General features: G+C 34.5%; 3 protein-coding genes, 1 long non-coding RNA gene and 1 other non-coding gene across 12 annotated transcripts; 2 read left to right on the forward strand and 3 right to left on the reverse strand.

The window, feature by feature from the left end:
* Nucleotides 1-533: 533 nt before the first annotated feature.
* On the reverse strand, nucleotides 534-7251 carry LOC108989391 (beta-glucosidase 40-like). The gene is made up of 13 exons (XM_018962966.2): nucleotides 6550-7251; nucleotides 4461-4527; nucleotides 4178-4236; nucleotides 4011-4086; nucleotides 3642-3713; nucleotides 3311-3398; nucleotides 2973-3228; nucleotides 2561-2676; nucleotides 2185-2408; nucleotides 1664-1695; nucleotides 1325-1427; nucleotides 1109-1217; nucleotides 534-928 (listed from the first exon to the last, which is right to left on the reverse strand). Exons 1-13 carry the CDS (start codon nucleotides 6697-6699, stop codon nucleotides 757-759), a joined length of 1524 nt encoding a protein of 507 aa, XP_018818511.1. The 5' UTR covers nucleotides 6700-7251; the 3' UTR covers nucleotides 534-756.
* Nucleotides 7252-9849: 2598 nt separating this feature from the next.
* On the forward strand, nucleotides 9850-14399 carry LOC108999465 (protein KTI12 homolog). 2 transcript variants are annotated; one of them, XM_035686675.1, is made up of 2 exons: nucleotides 9850-10234; nucleotides 13236-14399. In XM_035686675.1, the coding sequence occupies exon 2, from the start codon at nucleotides 13282-13284 to the stop codon at nucleotides 14188-14190; it is 909 nt and encodes a 302-aa protein (XP_035542568.1). In that variant the 5' UTR covers nucleotides 9850-10234; nucleotides 13236-13281; the 3' UTR covers nucleotides 14191-14399. The 2 variants fall into 2 exon arrangements, with proteins under 2 accessions (XP_035542568.1, XP_018831904.1); XM_018976359.2 differs by lacking the exon at nucleotides 9850-10234 and adding an exon at nucleotides 10820-11367.
* Nucleotides 14400-17387: 2988 nt separating this feature from the next.
* LOC108989377 lies at nucleotides 17388-22913 on the forward strand. 4 transcript variants are annotated; one of them, XR_001995831.2, is made up of 7 exons: nucleotides 17388-17596; nucleotides 20621-20893; nucleotides 22189-22261; nucleotides 22346-22437; nucleotides 22516-22536; nucleotides 22628-22686; nucleotides 22770-22913. It is a non-coding gene; the product is annotated as an uncharacterized LOC108989377 (long non-coding RNA). The 4 variants fall into 4 exon arrangements; XR_001995833.2 differs by lacking the exon at nucleotides 17388-17596 and having other exon boundaries at nucleotides 19480-20893; nucleotides 22516-22543; XR_001995830.2 differs by lacking the exon at nucleotides 17388-17596 and having other exon boundaries at nucleotides 19485-20893.
* Nucleotides 22914-23377: 464 nt separating this feature from the next.
* On the reverse strand, nucleotides 23378-25705 carry LOC108989376. Of its 4 annotated transcripts, none has more exons than XR_001995829.2 (3): nucleotides 25235-25705; nucleotides 23784-23843; nucleotides 23378-23688 (listed from the first exon to the last, which is right to left on the reverse strand). XR_001995829.2 is itself a non-coding variant. In XM_018962944.2 (3 exons), exons 1-3 carry the CDS (start codon nucleotides 25617-25619, stop codon nucleotides 23658-23660), a joined length of 459 nt encoding a protein of 152 aa, XP_018818489.1. In that variant the 5' UTR covers nucleotides 25620-25705; the 3' UTR covers nucleotides 23378-23657. The 4 variants fall into 4 exon arrangements, 2 of the variants coding, with proteins under 2 accessions (XP_018818489.1, XP_018818491.1); XR_001995828.2 differs by having other exon boundaries at nucleotides 23784-23854; XM_018962944.2 differs by having other exon boundaries at nucleotides 23784-23826.
* On the reverse strand, nucleotides 24701-24808 carry LOC118344910. Its single transcript, XR_004798641.1, has one exon. It is a non-coding gene; the product is annotated as a small nucleolar RNA Z152/R70/R12 (small nucleolar RNA).
* Nucleotides 25706-25959: the final 254 nt, after the last annotated feature.

Consider the following 25959-nt stretch of genomic DNA (forward strand, 5'->3'; position numbering starts at 1 on the left):
TCGGAGTTCCGACACTACATGCGTGTAGAGATCGAGTGGGTCACTCGTGATGTTGCAAGCCAAGTTTAGGAACTACAAAGGTTTTGTGAGTGTCTCTAAATTGGTTGTAATGAACTTTTTCTATAGTGGATTTTAGGTGGTGGCTTACACCCGGAGTGGTTTTAGAATTTGAAGACGTTCTTCAAATGAGTTTCCACTTCGTGACCAAATCCTTGTGTTGATTATTTCCATGATTTGTGTCATCTTTTATTTGCTTCTTGCCATTAAATTTTATTAGTCCACATAATTTGAACTGCACCTATTCACCCCCCCTCTAGGTGTTGTATGGGATAAAACCACTGCTTTTTTATATATATATATTGTAAAATGATATGTATCGAGGTCCCTCCTCCTTTTGTATTTATTTTTAATTTAAAGAAATGTTTGCTTACAAAAAGAAAATAATGCTCTAATAAACTAAAAAAATGTGTACCTTACCCCTCCTTTTTTATTTCTCTTTTTAATTTAATGAAATATTGGCCCATAAAAACAGATAAAGGAAAATACTACTCCAATAACACTTTTTTCTTTTAACTTTCTTGAGCCTTACACCACCACCAACAACAACAACAACAATAATAATAATAATAATAATAAATGCATTCAGGGGACTGCAGCATGTACATTCCACAAGCCTCTGTTTGGAAAAAGTAAAGTTGCTGCACTTTCATTTTTCTCTATCTTCCTTCAATTTTCTCTCCATCTTTTCAGTAGAAATCAAGCTGTCAAGAAGTTCTTAAACCAGTGAACAGAGTCCTTGGGATATCTCTTGAGATTGTCCCTGTAATCAACAAAATAGAGACCAAATCTTGAACTGTATCCAGCTGCCCACTCCCAGTTGTCCAGTAAAGACCATACAAAATACCCTTTTACATTGCATCCATCTTCCCTGCATCATAATCAAAAGCAAACCATGTCAAATCCTATCAACATACGAGACAGTTGAATGGATTCTGTCGTACTTAAGTCGGTGTGTAAATATACCACTTGTAGATGGACAAGAAAGTTATAAAATGGAAGATTTTCACATCATCAATGTTTTTAAGTATAAACAGGCATTACAGCATACTTGATTGAAGAAAGCAAGTTCGTTAGATGATCAGTGTGATATTTGATCCTTTTCTCATCCTTCAGTGCATCTTTGATTGGGGTAAAAGGGCTGTTTCCATCATCCATCCCTGTTCAACCATGACAAAGAAAATAAGCTTTGTGTTTTTTGTTACATGTGATGCACTAATGATGAGTTATAGATAGATACTAATGATTCAAGTATTAAAAGGATTACCATTTTCAGTGATAATAACCAGAGGATTCCCATACTTTTGCTTGACGTAATTCATTAAGCTTCTGATCCCATGAGGTACTATGTACAACCATATGGAATTTGCCTGCAATTTATCATGGAAAGTATATGATTAGGTAGATAGACAAATTGAACCGTAAAAAACAGATTATATTTTCTACTCTCACCAAATTCAAGCAAGTCATATAAAGGGGATGAAAAAATTGAAATTCAACCAGGAAAAATCATTCCATTATGCCACTCATCTCTACTAAAAACTATCCATTCATCTGTCATTTTAAACGGGTCTAAATTAAACATGTTTAATAATAATAACATTACCTTGCCTCCAATGGCTTTCCCATCTTTGAATGCTGAAAGCAAGAACACAAACCAACACAACAAAAGCTGAATACATTAAACTAAATGATGTAATAAGAGAAATACTAGGTCTACAAAGAGACTTTAAACAAAAAAAAAAAAAAAAGCTATGTGGCTTGATATGATGTCTTAGAGTATAAAGAATTTTTTCTTGTAAAATAGATCTGACATATCATATTAAGCCATATCAGTTTATAAACTTACAAAAAATCTACTCAACTTCCTACTATTCATACAACCTCCACACTCCACATTATTTTTAATTTTTATTATTTTTTTCTTTTATTAAATATTTATTATATAAATAATGAATAAATAATTTAAAATAATTTAAAAAGAATAAACTCAAAAAAAAATTTTAAAAAAATATTAAAAATTTAAAAAATTTGAAAAAGTGTGGAGTGTGGAGTGTGGTGGAGGTTGTGTAGCAAAGCTCATAAATTTATTTTCATCCTGTTGTAAAGGGGTCACTGTATACTTACGAAGGGTAATGACACCAGAGTCTGCAATGGAGTCGTTAAGTAGTACACCAATGAGATTAGTTGAATTATTTTTTGCATAGAATGTAGTGTAGTAATTAATGCCCACAAAGTCCAAGGAACCCTTGACAAGAGCCGCCTCAGATTTAGAAAATGCAGGCAGCCGGCTTCCTACTCTACTTCTCATCGAGCTTGGATAATCCCCAAAGATTATAGGCTCAAGAAACCTGCAATTAAAACATTACAATTTCAGTAAATAACTGCATAACTGTACTCTACTTTTCATCTCAGAACACAATTCTCTGATGACTGCAGCGGTTATTTTCACAATTCCTTGAATTCTCTGAATTAACAATGTGTGTAGATCAGTAAACGTTACCAGCCAAGCTGGAAATCTTGGGCTCTTTGAGCTGCTGCAATGTCTTCTGTGGAGTTTGTAGCTGGTTCAAACCAAATTACATCGAAAGATATCCCAACGGATCCGTGCTGTTTTGACTGCACAATGACTTGGAATATTAGGAATTAGCTGGTGTTGTTTAAATGTAGATAGCCTTTAGTACTGCCAAGAAATGCTAATGTGCATGCACAGGCTATATGGTACCCAAAAAACCAACCACTGGTTTCACCTAAGGTTTCAAGTTCAATTTCCATCAGATCTAGTTCCTACTTCTGATTTAGTCAAAGAGAATCTCGTTTTTATTTGTTTCTTCTTCCACTGTACCTTGACATATATTCCTCATCACCCAAGACAGAAATCATTCGATGATTTGATATAGTAGCTGTCATCTTACCTTGTAGTTTTTTCTGTATATTTGTGCCACCTTTGCATGAGAAAGGAGAACATTGTGAGCAACAATGTAAGGCTCGGTTGCAGAGTTTCCTGCCCTACAGAAAAGGCGGAGTAGAATGGTGCACCGTCCCGGTGCCTGAAGACCCACATCATACCCTTGGGTGGCAAATGTATGGGGCTCATTGAATGTGATCCAGTGTTTCACCCTGTCACCAAATTTCTGAAAGCATATCTCGGCATATTTTGCAAAGTCCTCTCTGTAGCAGATATGATACAAGTTATTTTGACTGCAGAAGTATTTTCTAATTGAGAGAGAAGTACAAAATAATGGTCATTTACATGATTTGAGGGTTCAACCATCCATTGTATTTGTCTTCCAGGGCTTGAGGAAGGTCCCAATGGTAGAGGGTCACATATGGTTCAATGCCTGCGCATGTTGTCTTCATATAAGCATAGCTCCTTAGTGACATATTTAGGATATGTGCAAGATAATGATGTATTGGTTTAATTCCTTTGAGAGATGCATCAAAGTACTCATCACCAATCTGACGGTTACCGACAGCCATTATAATGGTCTTGACACAGGATCATGACCCTTAGAAATGATGATTTTAGTTTGAGTTAATGGTATAGATCAATGCCAGCCTGATTTACAGATAAGTAAACGTACCTTTGGCTAGTAAAGCATTGATGAGGTTATTATAATGATCAACTCCTGCCTGATTGATTTCACCACTTCCATCTGATAGAAAGGACCCAACAGTGAAAACTTCATCTTTGATTCTCCCCTAGTAAGTAGTATTGAAAAATACACAAGATCTTGAATAACTATCACACAACAAATACACAAAGTGCGTCGAAACCGCCCCCAACATATTTAACATATGTGGCCTGCATTTCCAGTAAGCAAATCTATCCTTGAACTATCCATATTCCAAAATCATTTTGGTTTAAGCACTACAACTGTTGAATGAAGGCTTTACTAGCTTGCTGCAATTGTGCTAGATGAGCATAGATACTAACTCTAAAGAAAACTTACTAGGAAAAATCCGAGACCAAGCAATCGAAAACCTATAGGCATCCATTCCCATGTCCTTCATTAGTATTACATCTTCCTGTTTGCACAAAGAAGAATACAAAAATCAAAACAAAATGGACTACTTTTTACAAATAAGAATCATGGAAACAGCAATTCGATATTTTTACATTGTAACGGTGGTACTGATCCACAGCAACATCTGCATTACTGAAATCAGATACTTTGCCTGTTACAGAATGCATGGTAAATACAATAATCAGAGCCTTCCTTAGGAAACTGGATTCTTTCACATAGTTGACTGGCACACAGATCCGTCTTGTAATTTATATACAAGCTAGGCACATAGCTAGAGGCATGCATGCACACATGATGTATGTCATCAGTATGTGGTAGTTGATTTTAAGCTGATAGTGCAGGGGAAAACTTGATTGTAATTGATAGTATATTTACCAAAAGTATGTGAAAAAGTGTCCCAAACAGTCGGGCCCCTCCCATCTTCTTTCACTGCTCCTTCATACTGTAAAAATGGGAACTCAGAGACAGCATAAATTGTAAGTTCAATGATCCATAGAAAACACTGGACCGATCGAATGAAGTTCCAAATTACCAAATGCATTTGCTGTCTTTTTGGCTTTGCAAACAATCCTAGCTTTGGTATAAGGACCCATCATGCAATGTTAATGCTAGGTAACATAAAAATAACCATACAATTAAACCATAAAGAGACATTGAATCCAAATTAAAGAGACATACCATAAGAGAAAAAAGTGTCTTAAATTTGGTTGAGAATTTGCTATGTTTATATACTTTCTTTAAGTCCCTTCAATCTTTTTTTTTTTTCTACATATAATAATCATGAAAGAGATACACCATGAACAAATTTCAATATGGATCATAATGTAGCATACTTTAGAAAACATCGATCTATCAATGGATTGACTGCAAAGCAAAATCTCTAAGCCTCGTTTGGATAGCAAGAGTCTATCATCTTCATCTCATCTCAATATTCAAACTTCACAAATACAAACACTTTTCAATTTCAAATCTTCAACTTTTTCATCTAACTGTTACTTAATCATTACAACTTTTTCAAATTTTTAAACAAAACACAAAAATTAATTCAATTTTTTTAAATTTCAAAATAAAAATTATATAATATTAAAAAATTATATTTTAACAGTATATTAACTTTATAATTTTTTTATTTAATTTTTTCTCTTTTCTTTCTCTAAATTTTATAAAATATTTTAATTCAAACTATTTCACTCACATGTAAAATCATTTCATGTTACTATCTAAACGAGGCCTAAAACAATTTTTTCATGCATATAGTTTCGAATTAAAATCCCCGTTTGATGTTTCGATCTTAGAATTAACCAACAAATTATGAAATCCAACTCTCGATCGGCCCGTAACTGATCATTCATTGTTCATAGGATAACGGTTAGCCACCCCATGCATGACTGTCCTCAACGGTATGGCTGCCTTTGTCGTTTGGCTACGGAAGACTGCTGCTTGACGGAACCTTGAAATGTCAACTTAATTAAGTGTCACGAGCTGGTTCGCCAGTCTGACAAATTTTCGTTCTAAATTTTATGGGCCAATATATAGGTTTTAAGGGAAAAAACAAAAAGTGTGAAGAAAGCTAGGATACCAAAACCAATTTCAATCCAACTCATCTTATAATTTTTATAAATTTTTATATAAAATATAATAAATTATTTAATTATTTTAAATCTTAAAATAATAATAATATTTAAAAAAATATTCTAATAATATTTTATTTTATTTTTAATTTTTATCTTAAAAAGTAATTATATACAACACATTATACAATAATATTATAAAATAAAAATATTTTTATAAAATAATAATACTTTTATAAAGTATTTTACAAAAATATATTTAATTTAAAATATAATTGTATAAAATATTTTAAAATATATTATATATAAATTATTTTTTTATTTAAAATCATCTCATCTTATCTCATCCCATATTAATGATCAGACTATCTAAACCCCACCTTAACCGTATCCTACAGCTCAGGACGTTGCGCGTAGCCTATACCCACCACTTACTGCTTCGTAAGTCCGTATTGGTTTATGAAGAAGAAAAATCTCATATCTTAAAGATTCTTTGCAGATTGCATCGATCTGAGCATGCAAGAATCAAGAATTTCTATAGGAAATTAAATAAAATCGTCGTTTAATTAATATATTTCCAGAACTATTTATCTTTCTGTTGTTCTCTATCTTGTCAGGATTACAGTGACTGCAGTACTGCCAGTACACTTGTGAAATATGAATGAATAAAAAGCAGAGCATCGCGTTCATTAACAAGGCATTGGATTCGATCGGCGAAAAGAAATAAAGGTTAATTGATTAACACTCTTTTTACTTTTTCCTTGAACACAAGCTGGTTGCATGTTATCATGTTGGTGAAAAGGAAAAAAGAAAATAATATATCTGATAAATATATATATATAATATATTTATATATTTGAATTAATGGTACTTATAATGGGAACAATACCAACCTGGAAAGCAGAAGAGGCAGTCCCAAAAACAAAATCCTTTGGAAAGCTTCCTCTGGTAATCTGTGACAGACATGTCTGGATATTGATAATCCCACAAACCACCACGAGTATCCCCAAAACAATATTGCCTCTTCTCATCATCATCAGCATCGTAGCAACCCAATGGAATATCGAGTTGAGAGAGAAGCTGGGAAGTGATTAATATTCTGTACCGATCGATGACCTGAGACTAAGACTGGTTTGGATTTACAGGAAGAAAAAGATGGAACATTTAAACTCGATCGTAATGTTCATGAAGATCATAATACTAGCTACTAGTTAACTTGGATGTATTAATAGGAACAAGAAAGGAAGAGATGGAAGAGACAACAAGAGATCTAAGTGAGAAAACGTAAAATGGGTTGTTGAGTAAAAGCTAAAAACAATGGTGGCGCTGGCTGAGTAGTGGCGCATATATAATGTATGGGCATGGGCGTGGCTACAAAAGATGGTGGGCTTTTGGCCCTTGGGGGCCGGGGGTGCTGGGGGGCGCTGGTGTCGGTCGTGATCAGCTCAAAGACCTCAGTTCACACGTTTTCGTTTAATTTGCACCAACCATATCCATGGGATTGCTTTTTGTTGCTCTTTTGCTTCGCTTAATTTCATTCACGAGTATATGTTTTCTTTTCTTTCTTTTTTTTTTTTTTTTTTGCATTCTGTTGTGAGATTGAGAAGTTATTGGGGTTTGCATATATATTCTCTTATGTTTCATATTTTCAACGCTACTTGTGTGAGTGGGAAACGTATAGGGTTCTGGAACAGTGGTCATGCTGAGCATCGAAAGTTGCATCTAGAAATGAGCTTTTTCTCGCGTGTTGCTGTTGGGTTTTTCTGATCTGATACCCAAGACCATACTTTTCTCACGATCAATGCGCATATGCCTCGCAGTGTATTAACTCTCATCTATACTTAGCTTTCTTGTAGAAAATGAATATATGGTGGTACTACTACTGTGATTCATTTGTCACTGTCTTTTTCTTTCTTTATAGCTAAAAAAAAGTTGTTAATTATGGTATTTCTAACTGTTTGATGCTGAGTATTCGGATCTGATAATGCTGAGTTATTGGCGAATTTTATGTTGATAGCGCTAGATTAACTTGAATATGGCAAAAAAATGTGAGACTTCTCAAATTTAGACAATATTATTGTGTATGCGTCTATATTTTCGTCGTAACTTTTAAATATTGTGGACGATATTTAAGCCTGGCTTATGGGTTTCAAAATCAGTTTTTGGCTTTTATGAATAAAGTCTAATCTTAGAGTTTTCTCTCTGTTTTACATCATTCTCAATCTCAATCTCAATTTTTAATTTCTGTTGATTAACTAGTTGTTAGAATGATTTTTATTCTACCTGACATCAGTGTTGATTATATAATAATATTTAAATGTATATAATTTGAAAAATGATCAATTTGTGCATTCCCTTTAAAGAAAAGTATGATCCACCGATAAAAATGTATTTTCTTATGATGTGTCTCACTTATTTTAAAGAGACTGCACGAAATTTATACGTCCTATACTTATATAAAAAATATTACTCTTTTTTAAAATTAAAATATAAGAAAATCTAAAAACAACTCTCATAGAAAACCCAAGCATTGCGGCCCCCAAGAAATTAAATATAATATTTCTCAATCATTCTAGATCTAGATTTCAAATGATAACTCTTAAAGAATCATATCATGTGACTACTATAACTGAAAATAATAAGAATTAAATAAATAAAAAATAGTGTTTTTCTTGCGGCCTTAACTATCACAAATGTACAAAATAGCTTTTTAAATTACACTAAGGCCTCGTTTGGATTGAGAATTGATGATTCAATTTATCTCATATAATCATTATAATTTTATCAAATTTCTATACAAAATATAATAAACAATTCAATTTTTTTAAATTTTAAAACAATAATAATATTAAAAAATAATATTCTAACAATATCTTATTCAACTTTCATATCAACTCATTTCATCTCAATTTACTATTCAAATCTCACCTAATTTTCCACGCACACCTATGCAATTATGACCATTACATGAACAATGTGAACAATTAAGTAACTTAAATTTGTTGATAAAAAAAAAAATTTAAATTTGATCCACCAAAAAGTATGAGCCGCATAATTAATATTGTTGGCAAACATCATGATCACTATCCACTTATATATATGATAGATTGAATATACAAAATGTCCTTTTGATTGACTTTCGGAAAAGATAAGAAAATGAGAGATCTTCTAAACATTAATCAAACAAATTAACTACTATTATTAGTAAGGATGAATTCTACGCAAATCCAATTATATATATATATATAGAAATAATTAGTGTTCTTCACGATAAGAAAAGTACGTGATGTTGATGATGATGATCAAAAGAGAGTTGATCAAATGAAAAAAATTCCTTTAATTTGTTCGTGTAATATTACGTACTCATTCAAGCTTAAACTTGGAAGCAATGCAACATACATACCCGCCATTTGGTGGGCACCTTCCTTAATTTGGTTTTGACGTCCGACAAGTTAAAACAAACGTGTATGTTTTGTCAATCTCTCCTCTTTTGTCATTGGAAATGTTGGAGCGCCAATATTGCATGAAGATCAAGTCAAGAATCGTGTCGAGTATCAACATCGATCGAGCATTATTTAGCTTCTTAAAATATAATTTAAATACTTAAACCTTCTTATTTTTATCAGTACATGTTATCATAATAGAAGTTTTGAATTCGAACTCAAACTCTACATTTTACCTCATTTTTAATTTAGAATAATATTAGTTTGTCCACTCAATTTGCTCCATCATTTTGACTGCTCATGTATTTAAATTTTTTTTTTTACTTATTGATTAAGGAATTGATTATTAATGTATTCATATATTTTTTTATTTTTTAAAAATGTTTAAAGATGTTAAAAAATATGAAAATAAAAAATAAAAAAATAAAAATCATGAATTTTGCCTAGGCGGCACAGCCAACGATCATTGCTGGACGGCAGCCTAGCATTACCCTTTAGCCTTAATTTGGATTAGAAACTCACTTTAATTCATATCATCTCATTATTACAATTTTTTTAAATTTTTATAAAAAATATAATAAATAATTTAATTTTTTTAAAATTTTAAAATAATAATAATAATAATAAATAATATTATAATAATATTTTATTCAATTTATCTAAAATCCTCTCTAACTTATCTTAATTTGTGTTTAAATTGAGATAAAACACAGTTTTGGTTTATCAAGGATTCAGGTGATAATCAACCCAAGTACTCCTGTCTTGATTTTGTTAGTGGGCGTACGTACATGTATCGAAAAACGAATTAATGCATGGCTAACATGATTGGCAGCCTGTTCGTAGATATACGTACATAGAGGTACACTCACACTACCTAGCTATTGCAGAAGTGTTTGTCGTTCTTCCCCACCTAGACGAGACCGAAGTGCTTTCTATGCATCAGTCTCTTGTCTGTTAATATTTTTTTGGGACATATCTGTAGAAGCAAGAAAATATGTGAGGAGCAGAGACCCAAATTCGTGGCTTTCTGTGGATGGAATTTCGGCCACCTCTACAGCTCCCACTGGCAATTTCGATCTACTCTTCAATGACTTCCTCTGCATCGTCTCCGGCCCCTCTCGTTCACTCCCTCAATGTAATCTCTCTCTTCTCTCTCTCTCTCTCTCTCTCTCTATATATATATATATATATATATATCTATCTATCTGGTGTTTGGTTTCCCTTATGGTGGGTGCGGATTTTGTCTATTCACTTGCGTTTGTTTTCATAGAAAAATGAGGAGATTTGTTTCTGAATCTCTGATAAAAGGAGTCGATTTTATGTGGGTAAAAGCCTCTGGGTAAAGGAAGGCTTTTGTTTTAAACGAGGGTAAAATCGATATTTCACAGCCGCTGATGCGGAGTCTGTGGGTGTGCTAAGAAAAAATCACACAATATTATCTATGCAATCACTGCACACTATAATTTTTAATTTTTAATTTTAATTTAATTTTATTAAATATTTAATGAGAAGTGCTAGATAACATTTATTATAATGGTGCACACAATACACATTACGTGAATGTCTCTCATCCACTTTTTTTTCTTCCTTCAAACGTAGCGGCTTCTCTCTCTCATCTCTCTCTCATCAGCGTCTCTCTCTCGTCTCTCTCTCATCAACTCTCTCTCATCATCTCTGCTCTCTCTCATCTTGATCTCTCTCTCATCTCACTTTTTCTTATTTTCGCTCTTTCTCTCTCTCCTCTCTCCTCTCTATCTCATTTCTGCTCTCTCTCTTTCGTTTTTACTCTCTTTCATCATCTCTTTCATCCATCTTTAATTTTAAATTTAATAAACATGTAGTGTAGATTTTGACACATAATGTATGTAAAAATGATTACTATAAAAAGTGATTTTTATCAATAATATTTCATATTTAATATATGGATAATTAATAGAAAAATTGAATTAATTTAAAAAAAAAATTAAAAATTTTAAAAAATTGTAGTGTGCAGTACCCATGTCGTGCTCTTTTCTGCACTCGCCGCCTTCTTACTAACCTTTGCCCTTGGGTCACCCATCACTTTCCTCTTCCGGTTGTGCCAACTTTCAATTCGGCGGCCAAAATATCGAATTTCTCACCGGAGCCTGGAGCTACAAGATTGACCCTCTGGATTCAACTTTCGGGGAGGAGATAAACGCTTCCTTCTCTGTGTTTCTCCCACCTCCTTCCTCACTCTTCCCCTCTTTACGCTGAGCTACCTCTCTCGCTTGCGTCTCCACTGTAAAGGTATCTTTTTCATATCTCAGATCGTAACCTTTGGGTGATTAGGGCTACTTTTTTTCCTTTAATTAAGTTCTTCCGGAATCATATTTTACCGGTCCGGCTGATTGGAACTTACACATGTTTTATCCAAACCGTGTTTGGCTTTCCATTAGTTCTATTCAATTAATTCTTTTCTATTTTTGGTTTTCTCTCAACAATTTTTTTACTTTCGGTCCTTCGGGTTATTTAGATGCTGTATGTTATTGTTGTGCTTATTTGTTAATATTTTGTTGCTAAGAGGCAGTGGTAGAGCAGAGTTCAAGAACATGAACATGTCTCTTCTGTTTTCCCTTTTAACAAGTAGTAATCTTTCTTATTTATGCATAATATATCATTTTTTTTATAAGTTTCTTTGTACAATATATAATAGCACGAAGGTTTCCTAGATACTGTGTGTTTTCTTGCAATTGCGATCGATATAGTGATCTTTTGTGGTTTTAAGAGAGAAATAAGATAGAACCATTGACAACAAAATTTAACAGATTTACTCAATTGCATATAAAGCAATGACCCATACTCATTCTATGAGGTTTAGCGAAGAAGTATATTTATATTTCATGCTTGTAATTTCTTTTGCAATTTATTAGTAATAATTGATAAAGAATCCAGTTCCTTTGGTGCCTAGAGGGTATTTGCTGTGGCTTCACAAATTTAAGTATCTGCTTGTAATGGCCGCTTCATGAATTTAACTACCTGCTTGTAATTAAGTAACTAGTTTTTTTTTTTTTTCCCTTTCAAAATTGCTAATTCACGTCTTATAAAAGTTGTTTATTTTTTGTGGGAATTACATAATAACCTCTAGAGTTTACCTTTGGTTCAAAGTAAACCATGAGTTCATATTGAGTTGTTTTTCTATAAAATCTGTAGTTTCAAAATCAGTAGGATTTAAACCCTTAGTGGTTCTTTGTGGAATAGAGTGAAGAACAGACACTTGGACTTGAGTCCTTTATACCTACTGAGAAACCCTTCACAGGAATGCCATGCAGTATTTTAACGAAAGAAAATACACAAAAAAAAAAATCTTTATTACACTATGTTTGTTTTTAGGATCTTTTTATGTATGATGAAGTTGTTTTGCAAGTCTTTTAAGTGCATTAAAATGAAGAGTTTTAGGAATGAAGGGCAACTTGCGAGGTTTACCTCCACTCTAATTAAAAGAGTTATTATGGGTTTGTATTATAACGATTTTGAGACTGTAAGAATGGACAATCAAAGTGTGCATTTTCTACTGGTTCTATAAACTTGATATTTTGTTGTTCCAGCATGTGCTATAGCTGTATTCTACAAATTACTTTGAAGTTTTTTTTTTTAATACCACAACGGTTTATTTAAAGACTTCCTAATTTCAGAACTTTTTTATTGCATGGCTCCATTCATAGGGCAGAATAATACACCCTCTGTCCCGTATTGAGTGTCACATTCTTTTTTTTTTTTTTATATCCACAAATGAGCATCTGCTTTCAAATAGTCAAAGTATATCTTTCCATATTACCATCAGTAATCATGGAACCAATCAAGACACATCTTATTTTATCACATGGCTCTGTACATGGGGCTGAATTTTATGCCCATATCGAGTGTATTGCTTTCTTTTCTTGATGTCCCCGAATGAGGTTCTGATTTTAAGAAGTTGGAAGTATTTTCATATTACTCAGTAATCAAGGAACAAATCAAGCACGCCTTATAGTATACATTGTGTCATTAAATATCACGTTATTCTTGTTGTTTTAAACCAAGACGCTTAGATGGGGACAAAGGGGTAGATGAAAATACATATTTTAGATAATTAGAGACAAGGATCTTTATTGATGTGTTCATTGATTTTCATGCAGTAAATAGTTCTCTGGTAAGAAGCATAAACGTTCAAATTTTTGTCAAATGGCGTTGGTTGTAATCTGTGGGCAACCGTGCAGTGGGAAGTCCACAGCTGCCCTATTCCTATCTGAAGCTCTCAAAGATACAGAATCAAAGCTGACAGTTAGGATCATTGATGAAACTTCTCTTCATCTTGATCGCAATCAGAGTTATGCCAATATGAATGCTGAGAAGAACTTAAGAGGAGTGCTTAGGTCTGAAGTTGATAGATCAGTCTCAAAAGATAATATTATAATTGTAGATTCTTTGAATAGCATAAAGGGTTACAGGTATGAGTTGTGGTGTTTGGCTCGTGGTTCAGGAATAAGATACTGTGTGCTATATTGTGATGTGGAAGAAACCCATTGTAGAAAATGGAATGAAGAACGAAGGGAAAAGGGAGAAGCTTCTTACAATGAGGTGATATTTGAAGATTTGGTAAGAAGGTTCGAGAAACCGGATAAGAGAAATCGATGGGATTCCCCTTTGTTTGAGTTATGGCCATATAAAGATGGAATAGAGAAATCTTCTGCTGCCATCTTGGATGCAGTTTCATATTTGACAAAGAAGGTGGACTCAAAAACACATGATGTAAAGGTTTTGCAGCCAACAATTGCAACACAAAATGCACGATTTTCGGAGGCAAATTCTCTATACGAGTTGGATAGAGCAACGCAGGAAGTCACTAATGCTATTGTAGAAGCACAATCCCAGGCACTTGGAGGGCCTCTAAATGGGGTTTCTCTTGGCGATGGATTACCAACCATCAACATTTCAAGATCAGTTGGGTTGCCAGAACTACGTAGGCTGCGACGAACTTTTATTAAACTGACTGGACAGACGAGTTTAAGCGGGCCACCGCCACCTTCTGATGCAGATAGTGCCAAGAGGATGTTTGTGGATTACTTGAACAGGGAACTAGGAACTGCTTGAAGGAATATAATTTCGAGTATCATGTTTTATGTATCATGGAGATTGCCATTGATTTTTGACGTGAAAAGTAACAAAAATCAAGTAATTTGTTTTTCTAGATTATGTGAGACTTTTGAGTTCTTCTACGAACAAACATATATGGATGCGCTGGTTTTTCATAGGATTTGTATTACACTTGGAAAATGCTATATGCTGCATTTTTATTTCTCTATCAGTTGCTGTATCGATGTCACATTATCCATCAAGAACTTTTTCTTTTATAACTTATTCTCTTACAGAAAGTGGTAGGTCGTTTCAGATCCGTTTGGAAGATCATAATTTCGTTCTCATTTTCTTTCTTCCCTTTGTGTGAATACTTTTGACTTGATGGTTCTTGCATGACAGAACTGTAACCAGAATAATAAAGCTGTAAACGCCACCAAAAGCATTCTCATCTATTCTATCCCGGATGGCTTACTGAATCCAAATTATATCTTTGAACCACCAAGAACTCTTTATTCATTTTCCTTTTTAATTTGTTTTTCTTTTCTTTTCATTGTAATTTTTGTTTGATCTTTGTAACAGTTCTCTAACATAGAGTGATCTTTGTCGACTAGTTTCATATGGCTAAGGCCTACTTGAGCACCCCATACCATTAGGGTACAATGAGTTGAAATGAAAGTTAAATAAAATATTGTTAGAATAACTATGCTTGCATTGAAACATGTTTTATTCTACATTGATATAAATAGTAGAGGTGCAGATTCCGTCTAGGCTAACAAGTATCAAATCATATATATAAATAATAGAACTGCCTTATTATGGGCAAATCGTGACGGAGGATCATATGATCGTATCATCATAGTATTATTCATGCAAAAGGAAAATGATTTGTATAAATTTTAGGACATAAGCGTCGCACATTCTTTTAAAAAAACTAGATAAATTTAAGATTCATTTAAAAATATCAATTTTTTAATGGTAGATCTCGTTTTTTCGATGAGCATTCTAAAATTATATTTAACTATGCAAAAGGCAATTCTAGTATTGTTTTCAAAGTTAGGGTCAACTTTTTTGTCAATTACATTCAAGAAAACATATCAAAAAGTCTCTACTTATGCAGAAAGAGTAATGTTACTCATCATCTATTTTTTTTATCATCTTATGATGTGACATTAGATGATTTGAGACTAATTATTATGTTTCACTTGGTAATTTGCATGTACAGGATGAGAACTACTACGCAACCTTCGGCGTTACTTGAGATGATTAATATCGTAATCTTTAGGAATCGACTCGCACCACTTTATTCTAAAGCCAATGATATCCAAACCCTATTTACCAAGGATGCATTGCTTGGATCCAAGATCCCTTCTTCAATAATTAGATGTTTAACCACTTGGCTAATTGCAAGTTTCTATCCAGTGTGAGGTCTTTCTCTCACTAAACCAAAACTCTCTATCCTCTTCAGTGCCCATCTCCGGGGTAGAATGAGGAGCTTCGGCTCCCCTCCTTGGTAGATGCCTCGATCTTCAGTCAGATGATATACGAGTTATAGCCATTGCCATAACTTATAGATTTGTATTTTACCGCAAAAGAACTGCATATACTAATATCCACATAAGAATTGTTCAAAGATGAGGCTTACATGATCCTTTTTCAAAAGATTAAATACAATTTTTTATAGGTAAAATAAAAATTAGAAGATTAAATACAAATCACCATGTTTATCATTGCTTAGAGATCAATGCAAGACTCATTTTCTTTTCATGAAAGGTAAAGGTGAACATAACATAAAACAGAATAAATGCTTGGAAGTACCAAGATACGCAAGACAGTAAATATATTTTTCAATAATTTATACAAAAATTAATCTGATTTTAAAATATATTATAAGAAATTCCTTTTTAACAAAAGTACTATCCCATTCAGGCCCGTTTGGATAGTAAGAATGTTTCATCTCATCATTACAACTTTCTTAAATTTTCAGACAAAATATAATAAACAATTCAAAATTCTCAATTCTCAAAGCAGTAATAATATTAAAAAATAATATTATAACAATATTTTATTTAACTTTCATCTCAACTCATATCATTTTAACTCACTATCTCAACTCATCTTATCAGTATCCAATGTGATAAATACACCACATTTTATATAGTGAGATAAAAATTGAATGATAGTATGATGTAAAGAATTTTTCTTAATTTTATTAGAAAAAAAAACAACAAACAAACAGAAGTCTTATTCGCTTTAGAAATTATATTTATAGTCGTAAAATACACAAACGCCACTCAATCTCTACGAAAAAATTAAGTAGATACATGACTCATATAATAAAAATTAATTTTTAATAATGAACCGCTCTTTTTTTAAAAATATTCTGCAATGCTTACACATCTGTATTTAACATTACTCATTTCTTAATTATGTGTCATGTCGTTCTTCTCCACTGAGATGAGATCAAAGTGCTTTCTAGGCTTCGTTTGGATTGAGAAGTGATCTCAACTCATCTCATCTCATCTCATCTCATCATTACAATTTTTCTAAATTTTCACACAAAATATAATAAAAAATTCAACTTTTTTAAATTCTAAAACAATAGTAATATTAAAAAATAATATTCTTCAATGACTTCCTCTGCATTGTCACCGACCCCACTCGTTCATTCCCTCGATGTAATCTCTCTCTCCCTCTCTCCCTCTCTATCTGACTTTCGTTACGGGTGTTTGGTTTCCAGTAAATTTGTTTACAGGGACGGAAGCAGATAAGTTTTAGAGTTTTGCTATTCATCATCTCTACACACCACACACTACATTTTTTTATTTTTTAGAGTTATTCTTCTTAAACTTATTGAATTCTTCTACTCATCATCATATAACACATTTGGTAAGAGAAAAATAAAAATAAAAAAAAGTGTGGTGTGTAGTATGTATGGATGATGAATAGAATTTTTCTAAGTTTTATAGCTCACATGCTTTTGGCTATTTTGGGTTTTGTTTACGTGGAATTCCGCTTATGGTGGGTTTAGATTTTGTTGGATTTTGTTTATTCACTTGTGTTTGTTTTCCAAAAAATAGGAGGTGATTTGGTTTCTGATAAAAGGAATCGAGTTTATGTGGGTAAGCCTGTGTAAATGAAGGCTTTGTTTTAAGAGAATAACTGGTTGCTCCTTTCTCCCCCAAATAACACCATTCAATGGAGGTATGCCACATAGACATCGCATATTAGCAACCATATGACCGCACAGTAGATGACAAAAAATTTTCACCCTCTCAACCGAAACCCTCTCTCTCTCTCTTCGAGCTCTCCGAGCTCTCCAAAACCAATCTCCCTCGACGAACCTTGGACATCGTGTTGTTACCCTCTCAATCAACGACAGGACTACGTGAGACGATCACCTCCGTTCCCGACGAGATGTTTGGTATCTTTTTTCACATGAAATTCAAATTGCTCTTTCCTCTAAATTCCTCTGAACTTGCTTCATCTTTTATATAATCTGTGATGCTGCACTTAGATGTTGTGCTTGAGTTTTTTCCTCTGAACTTGCTTCATCTAATTTTATCTGCGATCCTGCACTTGGGTGTTCTCATAGTTCCAGATTTCAATTTTTCTTACACCATTCATGTATCTGGAAGACTGCAACTAAACTAAAGTAAGCTCAACTATTATCCCCATAGTCTGTGGCAGTGCAATATATTGGGAAAAAAAAAAGCAAGAGCCTTGAGAGAGGGAGAGAGTTGGCATGGACTTCCTAATTTCGGCTTTTTTATATTTCCATTTACATCATTTATTTTTTGTTGCGTCAGGATTCAGGAATGAGTGTTTTTGTTTGAGGAATATCATGGCCTCTCGTAGATCATACTTACTTCTGCTTTGAACCATGTTGCTTGTTTCAATGTTAAAGAAGATGGTTTTGTTGGATTTTAATGCTTGTCCTCTCTGAATCTGGATGGTATGCCTTGTGCGACCCTCTAAAGAGGTCTCTTGCTCTAGAGGTTCGCCGACCTGAAGGGGTGTGCTAGTTTGGAGCTCGTGTGCCGGTATGAAGTTCGTATGATGTGCAGCGGTGTGCAGTGGTGTCGGTGGGTGCAAAGTTTTGGAGGCAAAGCTTTGTGTTTTCAGGAAAAAAAAAAAACGAGTTTATTTCTTATTTTCATTTTGAGTATTTCTATATGTCTACCTACACAACAAAATTTAGGTGGAATCTCTTTATTTTTTTTTTCCTAATTACTAAAACGTGCATTTTGGTGAGATTGTAAAAAGCTTTCCAGCACTCCCTCCATTCGTCCATTCAAAGTCTTCTGCATCCCCCGCCATTATAAATCTTCTCCATTCAAAGTCTTGTGTGTGACTAGACCTCAACAAAAATCACCCTAAGATAAGGTCCTAGGCATGCATGGATAGCCGAGATCGGGCCACTTTTAGGGTTAAGCTCAGTTTTAGAAGACTTCCCTAGGGGTCTAGTGTATGCCCTAGGAAGATTGTAGGAATTACACGGGTCAATTAGAACGTGGCTTACGTTTTCCCTCTTGACTGTGTCATAGCTCAGCCCTGACAGCCCCACGACACAGCCGCTGACATGCCATGACAGCCCTTTGACACTATCGTTGACATGCCATGGCACGCCCAGCAGTAGCCTAGTGCCCAGCTGCAGCCTAGCGCCCATCAACATGCCCAGCAGGCAGCCCCAGTGCCCGTCAGCCTGCCCAGCAGCCCATCAGCACGCCCACATGCATGTCATGGCCCCTACCGTGACACCCCCATAATAGCCCTGCAAACATGCCATGGCTCCTGCCGTGGCACCCACCTGACAATACCACAAGCATGTCATGCTCCCTGCCAAGGCACGCCCATGACAGCCTAACAAACATGTCATGGCCCCTACCATGGTACGCACTTGACAGCATCGCTGGCATGCCATGGCCCATGTCAGCACCACAGACATGTCGCAGGCACGCTATGGCCCCTGCCATGACATGCTCCTAACACTCAGTTGCATGCAGCAGGCATGCCATGGCCCATACCATGACATGCCCTTGACAACCCAGGGCAAAGCTAGTGCCATGACAGCCACACGCACAGTATGCCCATGGCCATGGGCCATCTTAGGCCACCAAGGGCCAATGTCGTGGGCCCTCATGGGCCCCACGCCACTATCACTTTATTTAATTATATATTTATTTTATTTATCAATGGACCTATTAGGATTTTCACTTTGTAATCTCTATAAATAGGACCCTTAGCATCTTAGTTTATATCTTTTTTTTTTATCATTTGACATTTTTCTTTGTGGAACGGTTTGGCTTATTCTTGTGAACATTTTCGGTATTTTTGCACTTGGATTTTTTGGGTGCAACTCGTGAATTCCAAAGAGAGGATTAATACCTTACAACTCGTGAATAGGTGTGGTTCATTTATCTATCTTTATTTCATCACCTTGAAATTCATAAATAGGTGTTGATTCATTTTATCATTCTCTTGTTATTTTCCATTCAATATTCATTTCATCAATTTGTCAATCTTTTGCATGTTTTCCATTCTCTATTCAAAAAGACATTGTTATTCTTATCTTTTCTTGTTGTTCATATATTTTCTTGCATAATCCCATCTCCCAAACACTTCACACGCCTATCACATTGCCAACCCTATTTCCCATATTCTCCACTTCCCAAAGTTATCATTCCCTCATCCACATTAGCCCTAGCCGAAATTCTCATTGCCTCCATCATTCCATACACATGTATTGCCCTAGTTGGAAACCCTAGTATCCATAAGGATTTCCTAAACTTTAAGAATCCTAACCCTAGCATCCCTTCATCCAACTAAACCCTAGCAAAACCCTAGAGTCCAACAAGGTAATTTTAACTTTTAGGACCCTTCATCCCATCTCCTAAATCCAATCCCTAAAATCATTTCATCCCTAAAATCACTCAATCCCTTGAATCACTCAACCCCAATCCACTCAATCCCTAGAATCACTCAAGTCAACCAAAGATCTTCATCTTTTGCCATATTCAAATCCAATCCTCCATCCCCAAATCTCTAAAGTCTTGGAACAACCCTAGACTTATTCAAACACCATCCAACTTCATCCATTTACCATATCTAAATCCTATATTCCTCATCTTACCTTAGTCAATCCCTAAACTCAAGGCACAACCCTAAACCCATTCAAACATCACGCAATCCTCCTTCCAAACCCTAACAACTCATCCTACACTCCAACCCTAGTCTATCACTTCCCAATTTCGTAATCCCACCACCACCCAAAACCCTAGCTACACTTCACCATACCAACCCTAAGCATCATCCAAGCGGCCCAATATAAAAGGCAACCTTCAAGTCGTTCCACATTGCATCAAACACACCAAATCATTACATAGATCACCCGAACTCATCATCATCATAATTATCATCACTAAACACCATGCCTTCATCAACTTAGGGACCATTCATTGCCATTATTGTTCAAAGACCAAGTAAGATGGTTAAGGCAATCAATCATCATAAGGAAAACCAAGGCGAGGACAACATAGTGTTTAGGGACTAGATCGGGGTCCCTAACAGTGTGCTCCACCGCGCCTGCATACTCTTTCGTGTTCTCTCTTAACCACTGACGAAAGCTTAGTCGCCACTGATGACTTGGTTAGAGCTTCATTTTTTATAGATTGACCAAGATCGGCCTCAGATTGTGTTGCCCAGCTTTCTCTCTCTCAAGGTAAATCTCTTATCATTAGCTTTTGCTTCAAATATTTGTTATTTTCTGAAAACTGTGCCCCCAAAGATAATATCTTTGCTTTAAGCTCTCTTTCAATGGCTTCATCTGCATTTGTAATGGTGCTCAATAGGTAAAGCTGAGATCTTTCGTGTCTTATTCGGGATTCCAAGCAAGTTATTGTGAAAACTAGGGCTTCTTTTTTGTTTCTACAAATTATAATTTTAAGTTTGGTACATATTGAAGCTTAGGTTAGTTATGAGTCTTGATGTTGTTATTTTGCATATCGAAACTTGAAATGCTTCTCCACCGTTGAAGCTTATGAGGTTTTTTGTATCACGAGGTGTTATTTTGGAACATTAGGATTGATAGTTGTTCTTTTAGAGTAGGGGAGAGGTTCCAGATTTTTTATAGGCAGAACCATTGCCATGGCTAGTCATTGTAAAATTTTCAATACATGAGTATGTTATGTAGATGATCTCAATGTAAGAAAATAGTGAATTAAATGGAAGGATTGGAATGAACTGTGTTGAGTGTAATATGATTTCTATAATGAATTGAAATTGTTTGTGAAATGGAAACTGTGAAATGAAAATTGTATTGATAATTTACAGAGTTTCTTTTTTTGCACAAATCTAGAAGTTTTTTTTTTCTATAACAATTACACAATTTTCATCTACAATAACTAGCTGGAACCAATTGAAAGTGGACATTAGTTTCCTCAAAAGTTTCTAGTTGGAGCTTGAGATGTTTCCACCTCCAATTTCTATCATATCTGTCGTCTGTGTCTCTGTTGCCCATCTATTACTTTCCTGAATTTTTGCATAAATGAATTGAAGGTGTTAATTGAAAATATAGACTCTCTTGTTCCTGCCCTTAATATTTTTCTATTACATTAAAATGATATCTTTAGACTTTAATGAATGAATATTCGTTTTTTATTAAGTCGTGAAAGGGTATCTATTTTTTAGCAAGAGGGAGAGAAAATAAATATGTAAAACTTAGATAATAAATTTAAGGAATAAAGTTTGAATAAAAATTTGTTTAACAAAAATTGTGTTTTTGCACTTATTTATATAAATAGTCCTACATTTGGATTAACTCATTCTACACAAATGCAAGCAATGATGATTTTGTTATATATCTAGAACTAAAAAAAAAAAGACAAATTTAATGTTTTTCATCTTAAATTTTCTATCTTTCAGGTAAGAAATCCTCTTGGTCTTATTTTGTATCAATATATCTCACATGCTCTTTACAATTAAGAGATTTTGAATTTGTGTATGTGACATTCTTAGTTGTAATAGTCTGATGGGCGAAGATGAAGATGATAGGCCATCCAAGCCTTCTACATCGATTTCACCGACGCAAGTATGATACACATTGTTCATTTCGATATCTCGGAATGTCCGGTATTTCTATTTAATTAACGTATTTTTATTGTTGTATTATAAGGCTATCATGGTCCCGTAAATCCATACTACCCGACATTTTTTATGACACCAAATGCATACTCAAATCCATATATGTATCATTGGAGTAGCTAGGTAGATGCCTTCTTTTATTTTATTTTTTTAAATTTCGTATGTAAATTTGATGCTTTCTAACATAAGGCCTAATTGCAGCATCTATTGGGCAATGAGGAGGTGTGAGGTTTTGCTTATTTGTAATTTTTTCTACCTTCATTTTCGAAAGTTATTATGCATGCGATATTGAATATTATTTGTGTTGTTTCAGGTGTGTGACCATATTGATGCGATGTAATTCCATGAAGATAGTTGCCTAATTTAGACAATGTATGAAAATTTTACTTATTAGTATTCTGGTCAATTATTAGTGTGCACTGTTATTGACTAGACTTGCCAATATTTCTTCGCAGCATCGTGTGACCAGACAGAGGCTTGAGAAGATTTTTTAGCAACACCGTGCATGTGATTGGACTTGAGAATTATTTTTTGGGAGCTTGTGTACATGCCGCTTTTCAAACACGTTGTGCAGAATTTTTTGTGGATATAAATATTGGCAGGATAAACATGGCTAAATGTTGTGGATTGTGTCCAAGTGTATGTGTGTGGATGGTTTTGTGTCCAGTTGTGTATGAATTTTGTGTATTTTAGGGGTTGGAGACAAAAAACATTGAAGATGTATAGATTTTGATTCAAAATCAGGAACTGTGAGTACTTGTTATAATGCTTATCATGTGCATTTGTATATGAAATCAATCATAGTTCAATGTAATTTCAGCTGACTACTGCCTGTGCGTGAGTGAGTTTGGGAAAAAATCTACATAGCTTGTGCAGATTTTTGTTCACGTATCATCCTGTGTGTATAATAGATTGGGAAAAAAAATCTATATATAGGGTATAGATTGCTATATATAGCTTTTTGTTCCAATTATCATCTTATGTATATAATATATTGATCCAAAATGTTATGAAGAATGTCTTCGATAAGCTCAAATGGAGCTTCAAAAATGGAGTCAAAATGTATATAGCCCAGTATATTCAAAAAAGTGACCAAAAACAGTAGACTTTTCATAGCCTCTATAGTGCCATTACAATTTATTCATACAAGAAAAATAAAGAAAATATCCACTTATTTACATCTTCCCTATAGTTTATCTGAACCAGACAGAAACTATTACAATTGACATAATCCAATACAAATACAATAATATTCACGCCTATCCTCCATGGTCCTCCTCCCTCTTTCAAATTGTATTCTCTCTTCTTCGAATGTTTTCCTCTATCAAATTCAGTATATCCGCCTAATCCAAAAAATTCACATCTCGCATCTCCCTGCACACAGTACGAATATTTCACATGAGAAAGTAGTTTTACCATGTTATACAAAAATTGAGAAGCAATAAAAAAAAATATAGCAGTTTCCTTACCGTGTTATAATTTGGTCAAGAAAAAAATTTCCTCCCGAGATTTCTGTTAGTGTGTGACATCTTTAGTAGTGCTTTCAAACCACACCAATAAATAAGTAAGTTGATGATTGAGTTAATGCCATATGTGATTCTGTTATCTTGCTTCGTTCAGAAAATAGATTTAGGCAAACATGAATAATATCCAAAATTCATAAATTCATATAAAAGAAACAACATGAAACTAGCATTAAAGGAAGCAGAATAACGTTTTGAAAATAAATATATGTACTGGGAGCATACTGTTTCAGCATCCAAGCATGTTAATTATTAACGAGTAGATACAAACAATGATGGGTCCTATGCAAAAAGTAATGTTTATCTGGTATTTTAATTTCTTGCCAATCCGCAACATCTGCATCTTTGGCCTGTCAAATTCATGAAATGATGGGTCTTATGCCAACTTATTCATAAAAGTTGGCTGCTTCAAGTGATTAGTTGATTGCTTGAAGTGATGGATAATAATCTAGGCATATATGATTGGCATTCTTACTAAGAGAATTTTTTTTTATAAGAATTCTTACTAAGAGAATATACCACTCACAAACTTGAGTTGCCAAAATCAAAAACTTGTTCAGGCATTGTGCCCATCATCTCAAGTTCCTGTTTATTACTAATTATGGATTTCATAAGGTTGATGACAGGGAAGAACCATAAACAAGCATAATTGCTATCTCAGCCTATCGGTACAAAGTAGCATTTGCGGGAATTCCAGAATTGGTGATGGATGCAACTCCATTCACATCCCATCTACATATCATATTCCAAAGCCCCACCAAAAAAGAAAAACACAAAATCAATCTCTCACTCATGTTAAAAAACCATGCAGTTTCAAAGGACATTCAATATCAAATAGCAATGGAGTATTTTTCTCAGACTAGTGTGATTATTGGAAGGAGAAGTCGTTTAATAAAATGAGCTCATGGCGAGAAATCAATCTCATCCTCTGCCCCAAAACACATCTAGTGTTTAATATCATTAATCTCATCATGGCATACACATCCCAAAAAATATATTTGTGAAATAATACAGAGATCATTCCAAAAACAACAAAAACAAATGGGAAAAAATATTGAAACTTCAAAATGAGGGCTTCAATGTGTGTAACAAATAGTTGATGGGCACACACAGACTGCAAATTTGGGACACACAATTTCCTTTTAGTTCAGTAATTCCATCAAACAGTTGATGGCCACAAAAAACATACTCAGAATTCAAGCAAAAGTTGGCACAAAACAACCTCCATACAACAAATTTGACAAACCACTAGTACTACAGATAAACGGCAAAGCTCTCCCTACTCTGCTTCACCCCTCTCTCTCTCTCTCTCTCTAGCTTCGACGCTATTGATACAGACTTGAAGAAAATGATGATCGCAGAGCCGAAAGCGAAGAACGTAGAGAATCAGAGACTACCTCCGAGGCGAGGCGGAGTCAAGCGCCGAATATTCAAAGGAATCGCAATAGTAATTGGTGTCGTGGTGGTGGGTGGGATCCGAGAAAAGCAAGCCGAGGAGACTGGAGGCGGCTTTCTCAGCTCGGATTCCACAACCCCAGCTCCAACTCCAACTAGGTATAATTCAGATGCTCTGTTTGAAACATGATCACTCGGGTGGTTGATGCAGACAAGAACAATAACTTTAGACGGGATCTGTTCTGAGGGAAGATTTTTTTTTTCCCTTTCGGATGTGATTAGAAATAAAAGTGGAGGAAGGGGGTTTGGGTTGAAAGGGCTCGGGATATGTATGAGAATATTGTGAAAGAGGTTGAACCATTGAAGATAAAAATCGAAAACTGACATGGGAACGCGAAGGAACTTTGCAAACAGGATCTGTTCTGAGGGAAGAGAGAGGAGAGAGACGAAATAAAACGGCCTTTCGGGAACTCGTTGAACCAAACCGTGATTTGGATTAAACCGGTTGGTACACGTCAGGTGTGTTGTGTAAGTCTCACGAACCAGCAATTGAGTAGCTTTTTTGCAAAGGAAAAATATTTACATCAGCCTACTATTTACATTAGTCTCAACACACTTAGTGTATTGAATAAAAAAAAAAAAATTTGAAACCATGGTGTGTAAAGAGTATAGGCTGATGTATAGCATATCTCTTTTTCAAAACGATGCCTTCTCCATGTTTCTCCCG

The sequence above is a fragment of the Juglans regia genome, chromosome 16, assembly GCF_001411555.2.
Source record: "Juglans regia cultivar Chandler chromosome 16, Walnut 2.0, whole genome shotgun sequence".
NCBI classification, from domain to species: Eukaryota; Viridiplantae; Streptophyta; class Magnoliopsida; order Fagales; family Juglandaceae; genus Juglans; species Juglans regia.

What these genes read in the sequence shown, in the direction of transcription:
- LOC108999465 (XM_035686675.1), top strand. Translation starts at nt 13,282, where the DNA reads ATGGCGTTGGTTGTAATCTGTGGGCAACCGTGCAGTGGGAAGTCCACA.
- LOC108989391 (XM_018962966.2), bottom strand. Translation starts at nt 6,699, where the DNA reads ATGCTGATGATGATGAGAAGAGGCAATATTGTTTTGGGGATACTCGTG. An exon ending in CACTTTTTCACATACTTTTG is followed by an intron (nt 4,237 to 4,460) that starts GTAAATATACTA and finishes ATTCTGTAACAG; the next exon opens with GCAAAGTATCTGATTTCAGT. An exon ending in AACTTGCTTTCTTCAATCAA is followed by an intron (nt 929 to 1,108) that starts GTATGCTGTAAT and finishes ATTATGATGCAG; the next exon opens with GGAAGATGGATGCAATGTAA.
- LOC108989376 (XM_018962944.2), bottom strand. Translation starts at nt 25,619, where the DNA reads ATGTCAGTTTTCGATTTTTATCTTCAATGGTTCAACCTCTTTCACAAT. An exon ending in GACTCCGCCTCGCCTCGGAG is followed by an intron (nt 23,827 to 25,234) that starts GTAGTCTCTGAT and finishes ACACACTAACAG; the next exon opens with AAATCTCGGGAGGAAATTTT. An exon ending in CTTGACCAAATTATAACACG is followed by an intron (nt 23,689 to 23,783) that starts GTAAGGAAACTG and finishes TACTGTGTGCAG; the next exon opens with GGAGATGCGAGATGTGAATT.